General features: G+C 37.2%; 1 protein-coding gene across 4 annotated transcripts; it reads left to right on the top strand.

Annotated features, from left to right (window-relative positions):
• The first annotated feature begins 1631 nt into the window (after window positions 1–1631).
• LOC103711530 (phosphatidylinositol 3-kinase, root isoform-like) lies at window positions 1632–23860 on the top strand. 4 transcript variants are annotated; one of them, XM_008797703.5, is made up of 18 exons: window positions 1632–1900; window positions 3502–3598; window positions 3753–3849; window positions 5044–5202; window positions 5358–5567; window positions 7198–7376; window positions 9677–9824; window positions 12071–12166; window positions 13025–13160; window positions 15365–15486; window positions 17256–17450; window positions 17602–17772; window positions 18322–18459; window positions 19056–19210; window positions 20661–20804; window positions 21842–21989; window positions 22080–22269; window positions 23461–23860. In XM_008797703.5, exons 1-17 carry the CDS (start codon window positions 1792–1794, stop codon window positions 22215–22217), a joined length of 2442 nt encoding a protein of 813 aa, XP_008795925.1. In that variant the 5' UTR covers window positions 1632–1791; the 3' UTR covers window positions 22218–22269; window positions 23461–23860. The 4 variants fall into 4 exon arrangements, with proteins under 4 accessions (XP_008795925.1, XP_089783498.1, XP_017699412.1 ...); XM_089927372.1 differs by having other exon boundaries at window positions 22053–22269; XM_017843923.5 differs by lacking the exon at window positions 23461–23860 and adding an exon at window positions 22495–22632.
• The last annotated feature ends 1684 nt before the right edge of the window (window positions 23861–25544 follow it).

The raw sequence follows: 25544 nt of genomic DNA, 5'->3' as shown, positions 1-25544 counted from the left end.
GAGTCCCAGATTAGGGAGGTCTTTGGGGAGCAGCTGGTTGAGAGGGTTCTAGCCATTCTGTTGCCCACGGGGGAGGTGTTGGACAGTTTGATCTAGGCAACAACAGGCAAATCCATGGTGCGTGCCACAAACTTATTGGAGGTGATGGGAGGGGTTGCTGCTAGGCAGATTGTGAGGACCTGTGCGGGCGTGTGTTTAGTTCCACATCGGTTATTCGCTGGGTAGATCTTGGGTACTTATACAGGATCAAGGAACCCAAATAATAACTTCCGGCTAGCCATTTTGGGTGAGGTCCTGGGTCGTTACAAATGGTATCAGAGCGGACCCGGCCCATAACTTATGTGAACTAGGGGACACTGCAGCACGGATCTATTGGGGTTGACCACGGACCGATCGTGGTATTTGTGATTAGATTTGAATGGATTAGAACCCTTAGCCTGACGAAGACGTCAGGGCTTGAACGGGGGGAGTATGTGAGGACCTGTGCGGGCGTGTGTTTAGTCCCACATCGGTTATTCGCTGGGTAGATCTTGGGTACTTATACAGGATCAAGGAACCCAAATAATAACTTCCGGCTAGCCATTTTGGGTGAGGTCCTGGGTTGTTACACAGATGGACATTAGATGGGTTGGAGGATGCACGTTCATCCCTGTGTGGCTCTGTTTCTATGGAAAGTGGCATTGGGATGTCTACTTACCATAAGCATGTTAGTGGGGAGAGGTGTCAGGATCACTCCATGTTGTAGTTGGTGTTCGGATGTGGAGGAATCCATCAGGCATGTTTTGCTTGGATGTCTGCGAGCAATACATATCTAGAGCAGGGCTGCCTTTCCCTGGCCTCTGGCCATCCGATCTCCTGACGACCTCCTACGCCAGACGAGGGAGGCCATGCAGAGCTCGAAGACGATGGAGTGGGGGGATCACATATGCTTACTTTGCATGTCACATATAGTTAGACAGGAATGCCCGAATCTTCAAAGACAGGCAGAAGCCATTGAGGAGCGTTGTGGAGAGAGTCTTTCTTTAGGCTGCTGTGATTACCAGGGCCACTACGACGACTTCATCTGGGATGACCATGGACATCAGAGACTCATGCTCTGCTGATACAACGCCCAAGCTCATCCTTGTTTTTTGGGAGCCCCCACTTTCCGACTATCTTAAGGTGAACTTCGATGATGATGCTACCGGTGATAGAGACAGAGCAGGTGTAGCTTTTGTGATTAGAGGTCATGACTTATAGATGATTGCTGCAGGCGGGCGAAGCACTGATGGGTTGACAGCTATAGAGGTGGAGCTCAAGACAACATGGGAAGACATCTCCTACGCGAGATGGAGGCTGAGGGCGGAACACATCATCCTCGAGGAGGACTCGACCATGGTGATCGACTGGATATGAAAGGAGGGGCAAAGAGGGATGAAAATCTTCTACTCTGTGACATTCGTCGAATGATGAGAGACTACAACGTCTTTCAGATAGTGCATGTATATCGGAAGGCGAATAGGGCTCCAGACTTGATCACTTCTTATGCTGTGCAGCATTTTGGAGAAGTCTCTGGACATACTAGAGGGTCCCTCCTTCACCATTCAGATTGTTGTACAACTTATAAAAAAAAAGGAAAAAAAAAGGAAGACAAGGAAAGGTAAGCATGTGCAACTCACGTGATAATATTTTGGCCTCATGGGCACGCGAAGGCTTTGCGTCTCAGAGATCGTCGTCCCCGTTCTTCCCCTTCAACCTTCTCTCTTCTCTCTCCGTAACTCCGGCCGTTCGTAAAACTCCGATGCCATCGCGATGACAGGAAACGAGTTCCGATTCTTCCTTTCTTGCGATATAAATCTTCCCGTGACCTTCCGGATTGAGAGATTGGAAGGGAACCTGCCGCAATCTTCAGCTTCATCCGGTAATTTTGCATCGATTCTTTCTATTCCTCTTTTCGTCCTCCTCTTTCTCTCTCTCTCTCACCTGGAATTAAGGTTATTGTAATATCTTGCTCATAACGTTTCTTTTTCTCAATAATTGGGGTTTGTGGGGGATTGTTACGTGTATGCGTGTTTTAGGTTTTGATTCTAATTCACTTGTTATAACGATTCTTTGGATCTTTTGGCCTTTTCTGGGTCCTAGGATGAACGGGATTTTGTTTTGTTGCTAAGTTGAAACCTTTTGTTTGATTCACTGGAGTTCACGTGTCTTTTTTTTTTTTGGGTAGAGGAGTTCGCGCGTCTTTGATGTACTGAAATTCTTATCAAGTAGTTATTAATGCCTTTATTCTTTTTAGGATGTGCAGGAGTTGGTTTTATTGTCAAGTTGAAATCTTGATTTGCTGCAGTTAGCGTAATTTGTGCCTCTTTGATGTGCTGTAATTCTTAGTCACTTGTTACAGTTACGCTTAGTGAAATTCTTTTGAGAAATTTGATGTTGCTAGGATGAATGTAGCAGCGTTCACCAAACCGCTACCGGCAGTTGTACTGGCTGGTGACGACTCATTTGGTATGATATTGACATGAACCGTGCTGAAATGTGCGTACTGGAACCAAGGAGAGGGAGAGGGGGAAAACGAAGAAGGAGAGGAGAGAGGGGGGGGGGGGGGGGGTGAGAGAGAGAGAAAGAGAGAGGTGGGGGGAGACTCGCCTGGCCGGGCGGCATCGTTGTCGTCATTGGACGTGGATAGGACACCATTGAACCCGTCCAGATCCAGAGGAGGAGGGCTTTGAGGCAGAGAGGCTGGAGGAGGAGGCGAGACAGTGAGAGAGAGGGCTTCGAGCTCTGGATCCAGTGACGAAGACTTCGAGCGAACCTTGACGAAGAGAGAGGACTCACCTGGAGAGAGCAAGAGGCCGAAGGAGGAGATTTTGTGAGGCTTCAAACACGAGGAAAGCTGGAGGGAAGAGACAAAGTGATAGGGGTGGTAGGGCTTATGTCTCGATTCGATGGGCCGAACAATGTTGGTAACTAACCGGTCCATTTCGATATGTCCCAACCGATTCGGCATGGTTCGCTCGACCCTAGAATGCAATTTTGTTTGATTGCCAGGTTGTAAACTTTTGTTTGATTTGCCATGGTTCATGTTGTTTGTGCCACTCTACTGCATTGTAATTCTTAATCACTTGTTGCAATGATGGATAAGAGAACCCTTCAGATGTTTTTAATCTTGTGAGGATGACTGAGATTTCATTTCACTGTTCAGTTGAAATCTTTTGTTTGCTTTATAATAATGCCCATGGTTGGCGACTCTTTCATGCATTTTAAGTAGAATATCAAGGGGACATGGTCTTCTGAGTGATGGAGTATTTTGTAGGTCAACATCCTTTGACTTGAATGGTTGGATAGTTTAGGAAAATAATTATATATGAGAGATGCAGTAGCAATAGAGTCCATGGCTCCATGCAACAGTTCTACATGGATTATATATATATATCGGTAGAGTGACAGAATCTAAATTTCAGTTTTAATGACTCTTGTTTTGTTAGCGTAAAAGTTTTCTTGCTTTATGCTGGTTCACAGAACTTGACACATCAACTGAGAACAGAACTGCGGAGCTATATGTTGAATATGCCCTCTACATTGATGGGGCCCCCTTTGGGCTGTCGACCAAAACAAGGTTTTCCCACTCGTTATGACATTTGAGCAAGGCTTCTTTGGATATGTTATTTTATCATGACAATTATTGGGACTTGATATTAGGAGATTTGCTATTTTCTGACTTTCTTGAGGTCTTATAGATTCATATGATCTAACACTTGTACTCTTGCCAGGCTGGAATCTTCGGGATACCCATATTGTTGGAACGAGCTTATAACATTGAGTACCAAGTATCAGGACTTAACTTCTCAGGCACAACTTGCATTCACTGTAAGTTATTGGGATCATCTTTGGATGTTTCTATTATTTCTTTAGAAATGGGAAATCTTTAGTTTTTAATGCTGCATCTTGTTGTTTAGTTGTGAGAAACCAATTAATCATTTGAAGGATCTATGTAACTATAACCTGAATTTGGTTCATCTATAGAAAATTTATCATATAGAACTTCTGCCTGTAAATTCTAATACTGAAAACTGATGCACATTTTTCATAGTCCAGTCCAGCAACCAGAGACTATTTGTGCTGTTCCCCCTTTTTTATGTCTTAATTCTCTAAAATATGTGCCGTGAACTTATGATATGTATTCTAATGCAGACCTTCTATGAACAAAGAACTTTTACATTTGTTGGAACAACATTTCCAACAATTACACCCATTTTTATACTTGATTAAAGCATTTTTTATTGTCTTTACTAGAAGAAAATATCATGTAACACTCCTGCCGATAAATCTTGATGCTTTAAACTGATAAAACATTTTCTATTTCAGGTCATTTAACTATTAATTCTTGATATTATTTCATCTGCTTACATGCTTTGTTGTTTAAGTTTGTGCTTGAAAAGTTAATAATCAGATCTGTTAATTTATAGTAAAGATTAATGGAAGCTTTGTCAGAACAAAAAACTTTGTTGTTTGTGGAAACAACTTTTGCTGTAAGAATTGCCTTTCTAGCATTGTTTATTGTTTTGCAGCTGATTAAACAATGCGATGTATTTGAAAAGTTCTAGGAGGATAAACATAAGATTCATGCCTTGAGTTGATGCCTTGATGCCTTCAAGGTTCTTCATCCTCATACTGAATAGTGGGGCATGTTGGTATTGGAATAATATTAATAATTAACACTAATGTTGAGGGGCTAGCAACATGTAAGATACATCAAAGAATGCTTTTGATTGGATGACACTTACAGATGCAAACTTCATGATCCTGGGATAAAAAATCCTTGTCGTCAGCTCAGCAACTGTTGCTGTTAAAACATCTCTGCAATCCTTTGGTTTGTCCTGTCAGCAACCTTGACTTTTAAAAAAATACTATTTTGCTTCTTTTAAATTGTAAAGAAAAAGTTTTTCCCCCTTGATGTAGACTATGGCTGCAATCTTTTGCTAAAATAGTTCACTTTTATGATTGATAGAATATAGCTTCATTTTGCACCTCCGTTTATATATTTTTCTTTGGGCATTGTAGGTGTGGGATGTCTCATGCAGTAATAATGATGGTTTAGTTGGTGGAGCGACTGTTTTTCTTTTTAATAGCAAAAAGCAACTAAAAGCAGGAAGGAAAAAGCTTCGACTTTGGCCTGGAAAAGAAGCAGACGGAACAATCCCAACCACTACACCTGGAAAGGTTTATGAGAGGCTTTCATATGAATCCCTTGATTCATTTATTCATGACAATTGATGGCTAATTCCAAATTGTAACTGTCTTTCCTTATTGGTCTATTTATCTTGCAATAGTCGGTTCAAGAATAAATATGTTTGTAATTGTGTTAAAATCGACAGGTTCCTAAGTGTGAGCAAGGGGAGATAGAGCGTCTAGAGAGGCTTGTAAACAAGTATGAGAGGGGGCAGATACAGCATATCGATTGGCTGGACCGTCTCACATTCAAGGCTGTGGAGAAAATTAAGGAAAGAGAAAGCGGTAGATGTGACAATTCTCATCTCAGCCTTGTAGTCGACTTCTGTAGTTTTGAGCACAGAGTTGTTTTTCAGGTTACTTTTACCTCTATCAAGAACTTTTTATGAGTTGCATCTGCTATATAAAATTTCATCAAAAAATAATTAATTCCCTTCATATATTTTAAGAGATCAGCTACTGACTCTGCACTAAAGGCGTAATATAGATGTTTTTTGTTGAGAGTAGTCTAGACTATTATATGCTTCAAGGTTGATAATCAGTCTTCGTTTGACCAGACCAAATAAGTTTCGTTTTCAGGAGTTTAAGTTGTTTTGCTCTAGTTTGGATTATTTGAGTTGAAAAAGCTATTAAGAAGCTCAGAAAAATGTCAGCTAAAATTAAAAAAATAAAAACAATGACGAAAAATAAGCTTAGTCAAAATGAATTGATCTTAATTCAAAATACATTGTACTGTTTAGAACTTCTACATGTATTATTTTAATAGTTTTGCTTTGAAAATCAAACATATAATGTTCAAAAACTTGTATTTAGAGTTTACTAAATATTTAGCATGAAGAACCTATATACATTAAATGTGGCTTCAATTTTTAGTTTAGAATGAAACTGACATTGTTGACTTGAGATCGGCCATGGGTGTGCCACGACTAGTTTAAGCATTATATAAGGTAAAAATTGATACCGTCGAACATAAACTCTTTCCCTCTTATTGGTTGATGTCAATTCTTTGTTTTCCCAATGCAACATGATATAACTCTGCATGACAATATCTTGCATTCTGTTTGATGCTTTGATGCATGTTGACGAGTGGTGAGGAGATAAGCAAGAAATGGGAAATTTAGAATGATGGATAGATCTTTTCTCATGATGTCTACCCATGAGTTCCAAGGAAGAGCTGATACTTGCTGAATTGAAAATTGTTAAAAAAAACTGAGAATTAATTAGTCCACACCTAAGTTGGTTCTTGGTTGGAATGAATACTTACTTACCTAAATGAAGTTGATGTATTTGGCACTATTATTCAAGTGTACATATTTCTTTTAATTGTAACTTGATTTATTTCAATACTTTCATTAGATAATTGGTGCTTAAATTATTGACTATGCAGTTGGAAAGACTTTTCTAGTTTAAACAATTCCATTGTAACCAAGGTACGCGGTACCGACTGTACCGACGTACCGGTGGGCATCGGTACCGGTACGGTACCGAACCAAACCGAGCCGAACCGGTACTGTATCGATGGGGCTAAAAGCCAAAAAAAAAAATTGGAGCCGGTACGGACTGGTTGGTTCGGGCCGGTACCGGTTCGGCACGGGCCAGTACCGAGTCGGCATGGGTCGGTACCGGTCGGTACGGGCCGGTACCGGTCGGTACGGGCCGGTACGGTTCGGTACCGAAATATATAGTTGTACCGTACCGGTAGGATCCGGTACTGGCCCGTACCGGCCGGTACCGGCAGACCATGATTGTAACTACTCTCAGCTACATATCAGTTGTGGCTTCATAAGATTGTGGTGACATCTAATGATTAGTGAATATTTTGAATCACTCATTCTTCTCTATTATGGTTAAGCCTTTGATTTATTTCATGCCGACTCCATCTATGAGAAGGAGATTACAGTCTCTTAGTTAAAGCTGCTAAGTTGATATATGAATACAACTTCAATCTTACTGCTAATATTATTAACTTTTGTGTTTGATATGCAGGAGTCTGGAGCAAATTTTTATGCACCGTCTCCTGTATCATCGACAAATGAGGTTGTTACTGTATGGGATCCTGAAGTTGGTAGAACAAATCCTTCAGAACACAAGCAACTAAAACTTGCAAGGTGCTTGACTCGTGGGATAATCGATAGGGATCTAAAACCAAGTTCTAATGAAAGGAAGTGAGTTCAGAGTGCAATCTTTCCTTTCGTTGCATCTTGCAGTATTGATATATCTATACTAGCTACATGTTATTTTTTCTAATTTCCAAGTCAGACGCGTGTTTTTTTCTTTTCTATCCTTTTTTTTGTATCTTGTGGTACCTTATTAGTACAATACAAACCAGTAAAGTAGTATATTGTACCAATGTGTTGTACACATATTGGTGCCGGCACAACAAAAGTGAAATGCATACGGTTAGGTACTTAGGGGTGTAACGATACTGTTAGGTACAGTGTTACTGGTATGCAGTGTTATGTAAATCCTTTCTTCCCATTCTTCCCAACATTAATGTTAAGTTCAAAATGTAGCAAACCTGAATCTTAATTTAGTAGAGGTGTTTTTTTTTAAATGCAATAAGGGCATTTATGTTGATGAAGTGTACAATCTGTGTCATTTGGAGGATGAAACCTTAATTCATTTCTAACAATATGATTTATCAGTAAATTAGGCTAGCAATTTCTTAGGACAGCTTGGTTATCCCATAGTTATTGCGCCTTTATCTTAGTTACTTGCATAATTTTTTCCGCTCTAGTTTTAAGGCAAAAATTGCTTGGAGAACTGAGTATTTTAAAAGCATATGAGGAACTCTGAAAGTAAATAAATAATAATTAAAAAATGCTTGGATATTTATTGAATTGAGGAAGAGAGCAATTTTAAAGAAAAGGTTTCTGGGTTAGGGAGGATATCATGAAGCTTGTATGGTGATGTTTTATATCTTTTTTCTCTCCTTTTGTGTTCACCTTCTTGTTGACATTTTTAGATAGTTCATGCTTTTTTTTTTTAAATAACTAGTGGAAGTTATTTAAATGTAAGTAAATACCAAAATACTAAGTTGTCTGGATCTTCAAGGTATGTGGAGATACAAATTTCCAAAATGCTTCTGGATTAGGGAGGATATGATATAATATTTATGATGATGATTTGTGGGCATACACATGGACACACACATGCACATATTAATATCTCCCTCGGCATGCGGGCATTCACCTTATTCTTGATGTGATGACACCTTATTAGCTGAAATCTTGTACCAGGGTAACAAATCTATTTCAGAATCTTCCTGAAATCTTGAATTTGCACCTGTTTCCTAAGTGCATCCTTATAAAAGTGTTTCTAAAATATCCGCTTTCTTGAACCTGCACTAAAAGCATCTGCTCCCTCTTTGACTCTCGATTCTAGCAAGGGGCAACTAAGGATTACACCTGATGCTTCTTTAAGTGAGGGAGTTGTAGGCTTCTATTTTTGCTATTCTTTTTGGAGGCTCAAAAGTTTGTTCAAGATGACAAAATATATGTAGTCAATTATCAGGGCAAACTTGGTTCTATGATGCAAATTTGTCATGGGGACAAAATTCCATAATATAATTGCTGAAAATCTGGATATTTTAAGATGAAGAATCGAAATGATGCTTTGGAGGCACCATGATCCTTTTTCCGTTGTCTATGTTTAAGGTTAGAGTTAATTGCATGATATGTGGATATAGCGATATGTTTGCATGATTAATTCTTTGGTCGAGTTATCATTTTTTTTTTAATTGTAGATGCACATTCAGCATTCATTCCTTCATTACCTTTTAGATCTTTGCTTGGCCCATGCCCTATCACTTTGCAAAAGTCCACCTTGTGGGCACCAATCTGGGTGCACATCGGTGGCTATAAAGTTCTCTCTACTAAGGTCTGTTGTATCGGACCATACTATCACCATACTGTAGTTGTAAGGTACCAAGACTCGGCACACCCCTTGTACCAAGGTTCTATACCTAGATAGGCACAATATTGGTACTTTGTACAGGGTGTACTGATTGGCACTGGTACAAGGCGAGTCCGCATAAAAAAATGTTCATGCTTATGCATGCAATTTGCATTGTGCACAATATAAATAATAGTCCATATTGTCAATTGCATTACTTATATCTTTAATCACATTTGTTGCTTTCTATCTATTCTACATAACAAAACATTTGTCTTGTTGCTTGAAAACCATTCATTTTTTAAACACTTGGCTCATAGGTAAGAAGTTCCAAAATAATATGACATGACTTAGATGGTGGAGGGTGCTTTGACCATTGAGTCAAATAATCTGCCATGCATTTTGCGTGATGATATTATGTTAGTAGTCAACAACTATGCTAGAGGAAATAGGAATGTTGCATCTATCCCCCATACGTATTTAGATTACGTAGGGATGCATAACCTTGTTTATGTGCTTAGCTAATTTAATGTCTTCACACTGTTTTTTTAGTTAAAATTTATAATTTCAGGTCAATTCAGAGAATCCTTAAGTACCCTCCAACACGCACACTGAGTGGTGATGAGAGGCAGTTATTATGGAAATTTCGTTTCTCATTGATGTCAGAGAAGAGGGCCCTCACTAAGTTTCTCCGTTGTGTTGAATGGACTGATGTTCAGGTTGGTATTGTTATGAGAAGTCTTTCTTTCCTCCCTCCTCCTCATCCTCCTCCTCTTTATCTGTCTCAGTATTTCTCTGGAATTTATCAAAACTGAAAGAAAATGATTGGACAATACAGTATCGTCAAAAGTATTTATGGGTGACCAATAATCTTGCCGCATCTGATAATTTTTTTATCTGGTTTTTCCCACTCTTGTTAAAAATTCTATTATGTTAATGTTGTCCTTGAGTAGTTTACGTTAGCAAAAGCTTTATCCCTCGCCATTCTGAACCCCCTGCACTCCCACTGCTCCTCTGTGTGTGTGTGTGTGTGTGGGTCTGTTAACCTCATACAGAAATGTTAAATTTTCATGCAGAATTGCTTCCTTCTCCTCCTCCTCCATCAATATAGTTCCTTTCCCTTCTTCTTCCTCTCCATCAATAGTGTAGTTCCTTTTCTTTCCTCTCTTGCCATTGTTGATTTGACATTTTCTGGTTTTGCAACTTGATTTTGTTATATAGTCCACTCTCATCAAATAAGTTAATTCTTTGGAAAGATTATATGCACATGATATTTTTAGTAATTCTAGTATGTTATCTTGACATTATCATCTTGAAGTCAGTCATTTTGGTTAACTGAAGAAATACCGTTAGATCTCATTTTCTCCTAATATTTGGAAGATGGTTAGTTTCTACCCGTCTCAGTAATATTACTTTGGTATTTATCAAGGAAAAAAGAAAATGATTGGACAATGCAGTATTAAGTCAGGATAGTACTTATGGCAGACCAATTATCTTGCTTCATCTGATTATTTCCTTTATCTGGTTGTGCCATTCTTGTTAAATATTATACTATGTAAAAGTTGTCCTTAAGTAGTTTATGTGATCAAAAACTTTATCCTTTTCTAAAGCCCCTTTGTCTCCCTGCCTGTTAAACTCATATGGAATTGTCAATTGTCCTTTATCTTTGATTAGAAAAAAAATTATGTATATCGGGATACTTGTAGGTGCAATAGCGTACTTCTTATTTTTGTTATAAAAAAAAATGTGAATGGAAGAGAAAAAAAATGGAAAAAAGTTGCTTAATACTTTTTGGAGTAGTAGTTACCAACTATCTTGCTTCCAATTTCATATTTTTTTCCTAAGAAAGTTGTAGTCTTATCTCTTGGCCGTGTCAGACATGTTAAGCACACACTTTTATCAATGTACACTTCATTGTTGAGGTGATGTGGCATGTGCTGTCAATTTTGTCCAAAACTTTAATTTATAGACACCGGGTACTAAGGTTGCCATTCCTCAAAATATATAGTGGGATCGGCTACAACATAAAGGCTTCATTTGTAATTGAATCTTTTACGTCTCTAATTATTGTAACTTGCTAAAATCCACCGTTTGGTTCCACGTAGTTTAATATCCAACTTTTAGTTGCAACTACCGTTTTTTGTCCAAATGCGGCATTTATGGCCAAAATGACCATAAGTCAAACTATAGTTATTAAACATGTGAGACAAGCGACTTCAAAGTAATGAGCATTAGCTTTTGTATAATTTATAGTATATTAGATTACATAATATAATAATATTATCATAATATTACAACATTATTAACATAATATTTTATGATATTAAATAATATTATTACTTATAAAAAATCTGTATACATAATAGGTATAATGTGTTAGATATCTTCAATACATAGATAATATCATAATGTTAGTGAAATATGTATCACATTGGTATTATATTATATTATTACACTATATCATTAAATATATCATATTATTATTCTTGAAATGAACATAATTGTTTATAATTATGAACAAGATAAATATTATAATATTATTTTAACAAATAATTGGTATAGTACTATAATACCGTGTTAGATCATTATTTATGGAATATCATAATAATTCTATATTCTAATATTACATTTTATTTCAGATATATCTTTGCCTCAGTTTCATTACCTTCCTATTTTGAGTTAACATCAACAACTTCTGTAAGCCTTGTAATTTGACACATTCCCTTTGTCTTCTCAACTAGACTTTTTAATACCTTTTCTGTCATCCTTTTGGAATTTACGAAACTTTCCATGTTCGATGGGTAATAGAGTCCTGTTTGGTATTTTAGGTTAAGATTTGATAGCCTTTTTCAGAGGTTGGAAGTTTGTTAGCTTGCAGACCAAATCTCCATTGCTTTATGTTTGGAATATATTTGTTCTTGCAATATTCCTTTGCTAGTTTGATTCATGCTAAAATTTTGTATAGGAAGCAAAGCAAGCAATTGATTTGATGGGGAGGTGGGAAACCGTTGATGTAGCTGATGCATTGGAACTTTTGTCTTCGGTTTTTGAGAGTGAAGAAGTGAGTATAAGAATATTTTGTATATTACTGTACATGCTTATGTGTTTTCTACGTGAATGGCGTATGCTAGATTTGTAATGGTATCATATAATCTAATAGGTAGGAATCAGTAACCTGGAGTAGCATGGTGCCGATGGTAAAGATGATATTTAAACTTTGTTAATATAATGCCCTTGTAGATTATATTATTTTTATCAGACATGGACTAGGCTGGCTGATTTTCAACCAGTAAACTGGCTCCCTGGCAAGCCTGGTTACATGGGCTTAAAACCTGTTCTAAGCCAATCAAATTGGCCAATTTTTCTCTGAACTGAGATCCCAGAAAGGTTTCAGTGAACCATCCAATAGATTCTGTAATACAAATTCCATTCGTATTGACTATTGTAAGAGGATAAATATTACTAACTATGACCATAAGTTTACAAGTTAACATGATCTGATCTTATAGTGATTAACAATTTGTTCATTCATGGTCAACAGTCGAAATTCTTTGGACTCGCTCTTGGAAAACTGGTACATATCTTGGTTTGACCTGCTAATTTTTAATATGGGCTTGTTCATTTTATTCATCCACGGTTCACCAATCTTTTTTTACCTATACTCGACTTGGCTATCTGAATTCTTGTTTGCCCTCTCTTTGGATAAACAAATCCGGAGATTTTTTTCACAGGTAAAGGTGTCATAATAATTGAAAAATGCATACTTATATTGGTACCCTGCTAATTCCTATTCCCGAAAGACAAATAATAACTTAGCAATTCATCCTGATGGATCATGTATTCCATTTGCTGATACAAAATTTTTGTTCTAAAATTCATCATTTTATAATTGTCTCCTGTTGTAATTTGCTCCAACCAGGTTCGTGCATATGCTGTAAGCGTTCTCGAAAGGGCTGATGATGAAGAGCTTCAGTGTTATTTACTTCAGCTGGTGCAAGCTCTTCGGTTTGAAAGATCTGATAAATCTCGCTTGTCATTTTTTCTTGTTCAACGATGTACATAGTTCTCCCTATTGAAAATGATTAAATAGCTTCCACTTAATGCTAAGACTAATTTCCTTCTGTAATTTGATACGAGCTTATTTACCTTACCATCATTAATGCTATCATCTTAGTACTGCTAATGAATATTCTGCTAAGGTAAGTTCTAAGATGAGTTCCTGTTCATATTTTGTCATCAGGGCCTGCTAACTGGACACAAAATTAATGGTTTGTGTTGGACATAACCGGGTTAAGATGAGTTCTTGTTCATATTTTGTCATTAGGACCCACTAACTGGACACACAATTAATGGGTTTGTGTTGAACATAACTGGGTTTAGGTCTTAAGTCGTTTAACGCAGTTGTTCGTTAAATGAGTTAAGCTCAGGTTTTAGAGGCTGGACACACTTTACCCAATTTGACCTGTTTAATAATTGAGTGGGGTTGACACAATTATGATCCGAGCCTGAAAATGAGCCATTGTTAATCTGTTTTAACTTTTTGTAGATAAATATGTTTAAGTTACTGCTTATTACATTGATTTATAGGCTAATTGGGTCAGTATGGGGCTAATTATGTTAACCTGAGTTTAAATGTGTCTTCTTTCACCCAGCCTGACCCAACCTGTCTATCAAAGGCTTAAACAAGTTGGGTCAGGTTCCAAGTTTAATAAACAGTATCAGATTGAGGTTTGAATTTTTGACCTATTAATTAAGCTGGTCAAGTTCAGGTTGGTAAGTTTCTTAGAGTGCCTAGGCCTTAATCTGACATGAACCTGATCAAATTTGACCCATTGCCACCCCTAATATTTTTGGTTATTTGGTCATCTCATGTCAAGATATATTGCTATGTTAAGGATGATCTATTTTCAACTATATGGTGGTATTTTGCCTATTATCGTGTTCGAGAATATTGATTATTAGTATGGGTGAATGCACCCATTCTTTCTGTTTGTTTCTAAGAAAATAAGAGTTTTATAAATGCAAGCAGCACACCATGGCATTATTTTGTGGGAATCAACATTTGCTGTTGGTATTTATTTTAAGGCCTAGTACATTAAAATAAAATGTCTTTACAAATCACTTTCAGAACTTTGATTGAAGCTTTCTTCCAAGTTACCTTACTTTTCGACAATAGGATGTCTCTCTACCTCTCTATGGAGTCAATCCTCAATTCAGCATGTATTCAAGACGACTCCTTGCCGATGTTGTCATTGGTCCACATTGCTTCTATCTTAACCATCTAAAACAGTTTCATCTTACTAAATTTTCCATCGATCCAACACTTGAAAATTTGTGTTAACTCTATGCCTTATGGTTTCATCACATGCCAAACCCAGTATTCGTACTTTCTTTGCAATCGTAGTGTGTTCACAGGCCTTTTCAACGGGTTTTTGACTTGATCTGACCTTAGAATACTCACTAGTAGATGCATGTAATTTTTATTTGTATTCTTCCCAAGTATCAAACTTAGGTAATCTTAAGGATTGTTTCATATCTGCATGAGGTCTAATCTTGTAACTTTGTAAGGTAGTTATCTAAACTTGCCATCGGGCCTTCTACATTTACTGGAAGGTCCCATGTATTGTATAGGGTTGCCTTTGGCATGAGGTTCACACCAAGCTAAATAGGGTTCTCATAAAGATGGCAGTCACAAAGTATTCTTGAACTTTGATGGATTATTCTTTAATCCACAAAGACTGGTCCATAGCAATTGGATAACGCTTGTTGATCAAGTTAATTTTGAAGAACATTTTGTAGTTTCTGCATTCAGATTGCTTTTATTGTTTTGGCGTTGGTGGGACTTCTGACTTTCTTTTGTTTCTAATGGTTGTGCTTTGTCCATTTTGGCTTATCGTCCATTTTTTCCAGAAATGGTACCTCCTTCTTTTTAGGGGAAATTTTATTATCAACATAGGTTTTAAATTCCTCCTAGAAGCCATTTTGTTGATTTTGCTTGAATATCATCAGTTTCCAATTTTCTTCTTACTTACACTTATTTTGTTGGTGAAAAAACATGTTTGCACATCTGCAATTTTGTTGTTCTGTGTTTAACATTTTTATACATAAATTTTGATTTTATTATGAATATGCTTAGGTCAAGAAGCAACTTGATATTCATGAGTAAATTCAATTTCTTTTCTTTTTTGTGAATATAAAATGGTGGATAAAGAAATTTACATCATTTTACCCCAATCGATTGATTTTTCAAATTTTGCAGCATTATCAAATATCGAGATAGCTAGCTTCCTTCGCTGGTATGTTGCAGTGGAGCTTCATGATCTAACATATGCAAAGCGTTTTTATTGCACCTATGACATGCTAGAAGATAGCATGGTGAAAGTATGTCCTTGTTTACCTAAATGCCATTTTTATGTTAATTGTTTACCACTTTGTTGAATTAGATGTGATGTGACTTTGATATACATGGGGCATTGTTGTGTTCTTAATGTATATTGACTCTCTTTGCTTGGATAACTTATTTACTGATGATGCTATTGATTTGTAAGAAATATTTGATTTTCTTGCAATTGCTTTCACAAAAGTTATTTAATTACAATTTGTTCCATCAACTACTAGTCTACAACCAAGGTCCAAAGTACCGGAGCCGACACTTGTGTCGGTAGGCTGGTGGTATGGTACGGTACGGTACCGACAGAGAAAAATCGGTGAGGGAGGGGGAGATGGAGAAGGAGAGGGAGGAAGAGAGGGAGGGAAGGAGAGGGAGCGGGTGGTCCAAAGCTCTCTCTCCCTTCCTCTCTCTCTCTCTCTCTCTCTCTCTCTCCCTCTCTCTCCTTCCTCTCCGCCTTCCTTATGGTTTGTTGAACTAAGGGACAGAGCGTGCCGATCCGTGCCCGGTACGGCTCAGTATGCTCCAAACGGAGCAGTTTGGGATGGTACCACCGATCTTGGCTGCAACTTTGGTGAATTGTCCTAAGAATATTTATGTAGTCTTGGATTTATGATTTGCCTGTCAAAATTATCATGCATTAGGGTGATGCAATGTAGTTCCCGCTACTTTTAAGTGGATGATGTAGCTTTTGACCCCTATGGACCTTAGTTCACTAGAATTTGTTCTGATTATTACATCTGAAATGTTAGTCATAGAGCTCAATGAAATGCTTCCAGTCCTTATCTCCAAGTTCAGCTTAGGGTATATGTGGATAGGCTAGAAAAGGTGCTATGGGAAACCCTACACAATAAACACAAATGGAATATTCCTTTTTCTCTAGATTCAACTAGGGGTGCATGTGGAGGGGCTAGAAAAAGGCATAAGAGAATCCCTGTGCAACAAACACAAATGCATTTTGGTCCAGTACTACAGGAAATACGCTCAAGGCATGAAGCTTATTTTAATTGTGACAAGTTAGGAACTGATGGATGAGGAGCTTGATCATGTGTGGTGATGGTGGTCCTATTTTGCCATCATTTTATTAGGGTTTTCTTCATAGAAATCCTTCATAATTGATGATATCTTGATTTTCCAAACATCTGATGTTTTGGTTACCTGATTCCATTTATGCATCGATAAGTTACCATAACGTTGCTTATAAAAGAGCCTTGGCTTGCTTGTGGTGCATAGTGCTCAATAGTGTAAACCACCCGGGCGAGAGTATATGGAACTATGTCCAGCTATAATTTGATTGCATAACAAGCGCATGAGTTGGAATATCATGCCAGTTTATCTACAATATGCACCACATTAAGCAAGTTTCAAATAATGGTATATGTAGCCTATCTTTTGGTATTCAGCATGAAGAAACTGAGGTAAGAGCAAGAAATGTACTCTGGAGTGTTTTGTGACTGTCAAAGTGAAATTTGATGATTGAGAGTGGGATGTTCTTTTATTAATTTGGTAACAGCCATGTTCATATTCTCTCTCTTTCTGAGTTATCTTGTTGGTTTCCTATGTTGCAAATAGTCTTGATGGTTTTACTCCCCTAGAAGAGGTTAGTCATATAGCAATTTATCTGTCTAAATCTTTGATATATTTCCTATCAAGAGTGATGCAGTTTAACCACAACTATGGCCAGTTTTTCTGTAAAAATATCTGCTTGAATTTTCAATTCTTGAATGTGAAACTTACTTTGTATGATTTTTCTCCTGGTCAGATGGAGGCTGCTGCCAATGGAGATGATGATGGGTTTAAGTTGTGGCAAAGTTTAGTGCGTCAGACAGAATTGACAGCTCAGTTGTGTTCTATTATGAGAGATGTAAGAAATGTGCGTGGTGGAACACAAAAGAAAATTGAAAAATTAAGGCAACTTCTTTCTGGACTTCTTAGTGAACTTACCTACTTTGAAGAGGTACTTGTTTTGTCTGATATCCATCATCAGCGTTGTCGCAAGTTGGTGGCTATATTGCTAGCCTTTTTATCATAATTAATTTGTATCTTCTACTTAGTTGTCTATGTTCCCTTTTTCTTGATTTGAATGTTTTCTGTTTATTTTATCTCAGCCAATTCGATCACCTCTAGTACCTCGTGTACTCATAACCGGGATTGTGCCATCAGAGTCATCAATCTTTAAAAGTGCATTGCATCCTCTTCGTCTAACATTTCGAACAGCAAGTGGTGGGACTTGTAAATTGATCTTTAAGAAGGGAGATGACCTCCGACAGGATCAGTTGGTATGTGCTGAAATATTAATGTTACAAAATGGTCAGCCTGAAGCTGTTGCTTTTCAGATTTATATGTAGTTTGATTGTTCCAACTATCATGCTACTCTTGTTTGGTCTATGTCAATGAGATTTGAGGCTGTCAGATGTATTCCACAGGGTGCTAGAGTTTATTTTAGTTACAACTTGTGCACGAAACTTGTTTTATTGCTTCAATGATTTCTGGCTGCAGAGTATCCAGTCTATGATGTGGGTACTTTATATGATCTATTTGATGTGCCAGGATCTTATTACAAATAGCAATTTCTTGATAGGCATACTAAATTGCTACTGTAATGAACACCTTGCATTGTCACATGGTCTTTGTAAGCACTTACATTCTAAATGGTATGGATTCATAAGCTGTTAACTTTGTGGCTGTAACAATGCCGCTCCTTGCTTCCTTCACTTTTCTCATGCATTTGTTGCATAATTAACACATTCATATTCATGTCACATTGGTTGTGTTGTGGGAGAAATTATTATTTAGTTTGTGAGGCTGATTAAGCTCTGTTTCTGTAGGTCATTCAAATGGTTACTCTTATGGATCGGTTGCTTAAACTGGAGAATCTTGACTTGCATTTAACTCCATATAGAGTGCTTGCTACTGGGCAAGATGAAGGAATGATGGAATTTATTCCTTCCAGCTCTCTAGCACAGGTAACTGCGAAATCCTTGCTGGATGATAGCTGATTGCCATGGCAACTTGTCATTTACATGGTCTTGGAAAATTCTATGGCTAACAGCTCCACATTGTGAGTAACAATTTTGAGCCTATGCTCTTTGATTTTATGCATGAAAACTTGTCAGTTGCGCAGACAAAATTTAAGACTGTGACAGCTGTACCTTTTTTGTCATCTGGGTGTCATGGGTTCGAAATATAGAACAGCCTCTCCGCACACGGGATATGGCTGCCTAAATCTGATCCTCACCAGACCGTACAGTGGTAGGAGCCTCATGCACTGGGATGTCCCCTCTTTTTCTTTTTTCCCCTTCAGCTCTACCTGTTGAGCAATACTTGTTATAGCCTAGTACCCAATTTAGGATAATTAGAGTCTAGCTGTACAAGACAGCGGTCCAGTTGGCTTATACAACTTGATCAGTAGATTGGTAAGATAATTTTCATATAGATTCATGTTTAACTTTATTATGTGCCCTTTTCCAAAACAAAAGTGTCTTTTAACCTTTAATAAAATGATTATTCTGCTGCTTCTGTGATGTTACTCCTGTCATTGACCAGTAAATTATTGTTTCAGATCCTATCAGAGCACCGTAGTATTGTGAACTATCTGCAGAAGTTCCATCCTGATGAAGATGGACCATTTGGTATTACTGCCCAATGTCTTGAAACATTTATAAAGAGCTGTGCTGGCTACTCTGTTATCACATACATATTGGGAATAGGAGACAGGTAGGGCTTCTATTTTCTATCTGTAGTGTTCCATATTTCCATGTTCTAGTTAACATTCATTTTCCATTAATCGTACTGGCAGGAATCTACCACTTATAATGAAGGACTTGCAACTTCATGTGTAATATGTGGTAATAGAAAAAGCATGACAGAATGTGCAACTCCAGGCACTACAGAACTATTTTTTCTTGTACTTTATGAATTTTGAATGCCAAAGGTGCCTATTTACGATAACCTAGGCACAGACATCAACTACCTGGGGCTTGTCTTTGTGAATCCTTGCAGGCCAAGGACTTCTTTAAGGGGTTACACTTGTTGTCAATGCAAACTTCCCAAATTCTTCCTGAAGTATCATTTAAGTGATGTTATGCGTTCCCAATATTTTCTTAACCTTTTTATGGAAATACAAAATTTTCTCCTTATTGGAGCCCTCTTAGATTTTGTTGCACATTCCTGTACCATCCAAGTTGGTTCTTCATTAATTCATCATCTTTTAGTGCAATTCTTAAGCTCTTTCCTTACTGTAACCATCTCAATTTTACCATACACGTTCCTTAACATTTTCATCTTTGCATACTTAGACCTTTTTGGTAACATTGTAAAGTATAAACTGTGACATTGCCTAGGTGTTGCATAAAAGATCCCATGACTCTCAAAAACCTATCTTGTTTCGCCTAATACTCAAGATCACCTCTGCACTTTCTAATGCTAGCTCTAAGCTTGTCAGATATGCCTGAACCTCCAAACCTTTCCTCCATAGTTTTTAAATTAGCATATATTCTTGTCTTATCATCAATCTGTGTTATGGAATTGGTGTATGAGATGCGGCGGCATGGAACCTTCTCCCAAATATCAGAAGTTACTTGTGTCAAGTTGGAAGAGAGACAGGCTTAGTACCAACCCTGGGTGTAGGTGTATTTTAAATGCAAATTCATTTGTCTTTTCTGCCATCACAACTATTTCTAACACACAGCAAAATTGAATACATGGCCTTGCTGCAATATCATATGCTTTCCAAATTAATTGAAAACTGGCGTATGAGATGTGGCATGGTACCTTCTCTCAAATATCGGAAGTTACTTATGACGAGTGCAAAGACAGACAGACTTAGTACCAACTCTGGGTGTATGCAGCCTTTTTTTTTCTCAAAAAATAGTTTGGCTTTTGTAATGGATACCTGCAACCATTCGACATCTTCCTTTACTTCAAAGTTCTCTTAGTTAAGCTTGTTGATCACATTAACCCAGTTTCTCATGATATACGAGTTTCTTGTTGAGATCTTTTTCTCGCGCTATATCCTTTTTTCAACTTGGATCCCTTTGAATAAATTTATTATCCTGATACTGCTCTTGCCATCTTTCTTTGTAGATCTGTTGCTGTACATTAGGTAGTATTGCATGTCTTAAATTTCTGGAAGATATTGAAGTGAATCATGAATCTTGGTTTGCAGGCATCTGGATAACCTTCTTCTTAGAGATGATGGTCGCCTATTCCATGTTGATTTTGGCTTCATCTTGGGTCGTGATCCCAAGCCATTTCCTCCTCCTATGAAACTTTGCAAAGAAATGGTTGAGGCCATGGGTGGAGCAGAAAGGTATATTATTTACTATATGACTTTCATGATAATTATGATTCACATTTAGAGCTTCCACATTCAATATATGCTTCTTTCAACTTTTTCAGTGCTTTTTTTGTCTAGTTTGGCAGGCCTCATTAATATCATCGGCAAGTTGGATCCATCCCATTATTATTGCATTCACTTTGATTAACACCTAAGAGTTCTATAGTATATTTAGAGAGTTCTATATGGATTAGAAAGACCAGAACCTCTATCCTGACTGATAGGAGTGATGTTAGTTAGCAACTTGGCATTCACACTTTAATTGAATATATTATGTCTCATGTTTGTTGATTTGAGGAAACATGAGAACTGCCAAACTATCATTAGTAGTAGATGTAAAGGTGGGTCAAAGAGATCTTCATTGGGAGAGAGATGAAACCTGGACTAGATCCATTTTCTTGATTAGAGGGAGGTTCTGGTGAGCTCAGTGATATTGGAGTATGCCAAGTAACAAAGAGATTTTCTAAAGATGGAGATCAACAGCTATATTGATCAAGAAAACAAGAGCAGAAAACAATTAATAATTTACAGTAGCTCAAGTGTGTTGTTGAGTATAGCTGGTACTTCAGCATGCTGATGAGCTAGATTTAGATAACCTCTTTGTATATGGTAGTGAGGGGATACCCTATCTCGGAAACCTAAAATTTTATTTTTTTTCTTGCAAATTGTCAGATTTCTTGAAAAATGATATTGAAATTCAGTAAGACTCCTTGAGTTTTTTTGCACCTCAAGCTGTGTTTCCAAGAATCCGTGGCGAGATGCTTTCATATCCACTGGCAGTGTTTCAGGTTATCTATCATATTAGTGTATTATAATCATTTCATATGATTATATGATGTGGATGTGCTAGTGTGGAATGAAGAGCCTAGCATGGTTGCTGAAGTACATAGAGCATGTGATCTGAGTTCAATTTTTTTTATTTGGATTGAGGCCCATGCTTAAACTTTTTTTTTCTGAAATTTATGATACAAACTGACCGCATCATAATTCTGCTGGTGTTTCCACTGCAGTCAGTATTATACGAGGTTCAAATCTTATTGTTGTGAAGCATACAACATTCTGCGGAAGTCCAGCAACCTTATACTGAATCTCTTTCATTTAATGGCCGGTTCTAACATACCTGATATAGCTTCTGACCCTGAAAAGGGCATTCTCAAGGTATTCCTTCTGTTTATTTTTCCATTCAAGATAGTAGAACAGTTAATGCTATAGATTGATCAGGTGAAAATGAAACTTGTACGTGACTAGCTTCAAGAGAAATTCCAGTTGGATTTGGACGACGAGGATTCCATACATTTCTTCCAGGATCTCATCAATGACAGTGTTAGTGCATTGTTTCCTCAAATGGTTGAGACCATTCATCGATGGGCTCAGTATTGGCGTTGATTTCAGTATTCTCCATGGGTGGACTAACTTTTATGGATGATTCAGGAGCAAAGTAAGTTCAATTAATTGATCCTGTGCCTTTATCTAATTTCTTTTCTTTCCTTTTTTTTTCGTTTTTATGTAGAGATGGGGGAACCCATCAACCAGTCCTTTTGATTTATTTGTGTTTCGTGCTGGTCATTTGGTAGTATGCTAATGTCTTTGTTATGTTGGATATATTTCTATTACTGTTTCAAGGCATTTCTCATAACTTAAGACTTTTCGTTTGTTTTATCAGATCTGGGTCGCATGGAGCTTTTAGGCAACTTTTGCTCAAATCTGTATATGTTGTACATGTTTTCTAGAGTTGGTAGGTAGCAACGATGCATTGTGTCAATGGTTTAGGCATCCCCTTGTATGCTAGTATAATCCACTGTTTTTTTATTCTAAAAATATTTGGCTTTGTTAAGCTCATGGCATAATCTTTTCATTGCATTGTTATATTCCTGAGAGAAAGGAAGGGATATGCACCCGCCCTATAATTGTCTAGGTCCAATACTTGGACATACACCACACAGAATTCGAGCCTAGAACTTTGGTTGCTAAGCAGAGAGCTATGATCATTAGAGCGAGCCTTTCATATTGGTTATTCTTGAGCCTATTTGACGCATTTCTATTGGTGCGGTGGAGCCAAGATTATTGTAATGGAGATGGGAGAACTTCCCGTGTCTCTATAATTTGTTGAGTTGACTCTCAAGATTTCCAGGTAAATCTCACTTCTCACGTGTGTTATATGTTAGATGTTATGTACTATATGTATTGAAAAAGAAAATTGGGAGAAATAATGGCACTTGGCATCTCTCTCTCCCTCTCTCTCTCTCTCTCTCTCTCTCTCTCACACACACACACACACACTTTGTGGTATCCATGGTCGCACCTGAAGATGAAAGCCCCTCTCTATATCACCTAATTTCCTGTTCCAATCATTCTATTAGATGATAGTTATGTTTTTTTTTTTGTTAGTAATTTTGTATGTTATATCCTCAAAAGATAAATTTATGGATCATTTTTATGTACTATGAGTTTGCTTTGGTAAGAAATAGAAATTTTATAGTGGAAGGGTGTTAGGAAAATAGAAGGGTAAGATATAAGGTAGCATGGATCTAGATTGTGAGGAAAGATACAAAAATGCTTGGAATATTATTAGCGATGGTTATGGTCTTTATGTACTCTAATTCTCTAATCCAGTATCTTGAATATGCAGTGTTTCCGCTTGATCTGATCTGGGCGCCCATGATACTTTTGGATTCCCATCTCCGGTGGATCGAGTTCATCCTCCAAAACCTTCTCTATGCCTTCCTCAATCACTTCATCAGAGAGATGTTTTTAACATGATGATAGGGTGACGAACAGAATATTGCATTGTCAGGACATGTTAATATTATTGATATGGAGCACAAACTGATAGAAGTTAACAGTCAGTAGCAGAGGCACAATGTTTCTCTAATGTTCCATGTTAGATAATATATCCGCTTTGTGAGCCTTTCTTTATGCTTCCTTATGGAACTATATTGAGCTGCAGGAGATGTTTCAGTGCTAATGAGAACTATGGCAGCATTTGTACATTTATACCATGCAATGAGAAGGAGATGTTTCAGTGCTAATGAGAACTATGGCAGCATTTGTACATTTATACCATGCAATGAGAAGTATTAAATTAAATAAGAGAGAGAGAGAGAGAGAGAGGAATTTGTGTCTCTTGTGATGGAGCTCGAGATGGCATCTACGGCATTGGCAGTCAGGGATAAGTAAAATTCCCGTGCTCTGCTTCCTCTTATACTTCTAGTAGGAGGTAGGGATAAGTAAAATTTATAGTTGCAGTAAATATTAGATAATGTGCGCAAAATAGAACTACAATTAATATATCTTTTTTACACACAAATAGCTCTATTTTAATTTTTTTACTTTGCTTGAGGAGTGTGCAAATAATTTAATTTAAATAGGAAATAAAAGGTAATGAATAAGTGAAATAAGTAATGCAATATCAAAGACGATTAATTTTGATAGGGCCATGTGTAGTATATTTCTAATATACTATACGTGATTAGCAAATGTAAGTAATGGTCTCAATTAAAGCTAGATTCTCTAGTACGGGTCTTTTTTACAGGTGGTGTTGAGATAGCTCCCTGCGAAGCTCCATGGAGATTATAGGTGATGATGATGTGATATAGATTTGTAATAATATCAATTATTATTATTTTTTTATAATTATAAATACAAACGGATGTTACAGTAAAAAAATTAGTAATTGAAGTAATATTACTTGATTGAAAATTCGTTTATACAAATTTGGTGAGAACACGGCCATATATATGTCTTGTTAAAAAGATTTGTTTATACAAATTTGTTGAGAATATGACCATATAATATGTCTTGATAAGTAAAAAAATCTCGCTCCTGTGCTGCTATTTGCTCTCAAAACTTTTGAGTCTTGAGGTAATTTATTTTTAGATAAAGATAAAATTATACATTTTATTTGCTTCTTTATTCTTGTTTACTGTTACCATTTTTACTTATTACTGCATGTAACTAACTCCAATTTCTAATCATTTTTACAACAAATTAAGCGGTAAGAGTTTCCATGCATGCTCCGAAAAAAATGCCTTTTTCAACTCTCAAGACACATAAAGGAGGGATGACTGCTCGGGCCAAGTGGAGCTCAACTGGGATGTGTAGGTGGACCCCACCACCACAATGCCTCTTGAAACTCCCGTCCTCTCCTCCCCCTGCCGTAATTATTTTTTTTTTGGTATTTGTGTTTTTTTTTTTTTGCTACGATTTGGTATTTGTGTTTCAACCGGATTTCAAATAGGGCGGTGGGAGAGGGGACGTGTCCTTCTCCCCCTTGCTTCAACAGGGCTTGGATGAGAGGGTATTTAACGAGGGGAGTGAGGGGCCCGTGAGGGTGCATGCATGCATACATAAATTTTTTTTAATACATATACACTGGCAGCTCATATTACTTTCACGTGAGCACCATCTTCAAAGCTAAAAAGCAAGAATAAATACAAAATAGATTCAATTTTTTTAAAAAAATAATAAGCGGCGAAAGAAATAATTTAGCCAGCAATTTTATTCATTCTTCGAAATATATATATAGCTTAAGAAACGTTACATTTTTAATGAGACTACATGGTCTCAGTATCTCATGGCTCATGTGAAATAAGTATATCTTGATAATAAAATGGGACTCACATTACACAAAGAACATGTATTTACGTCTCCAAGCAAGAAACTCCTTAAAACAAAACAACGTAATAAGTAATAACCGGCCCTTTCTACCTTTAC

The sequence above is a fragment of the Phoenix dactylifera genome, chromosome 15 (assembly GCF_051530095.1).
Source record: "Phoenix dactylifera cultivar Ajwa chromosome 15, Ajwa_hap1_PhDact_Kaust_v1.1, whole genome shotgun sequence".
NCBI classification, from domain to species: Eukaryota; Viridiplantae; Streptophyta; class Magnoliopsida; order Arecales; family Arecaceae; genus Phoenix; species Phoenix dactylifera.
This window is presented reverse-complemented; position numbering and strand designations above follow the sequence as displayed.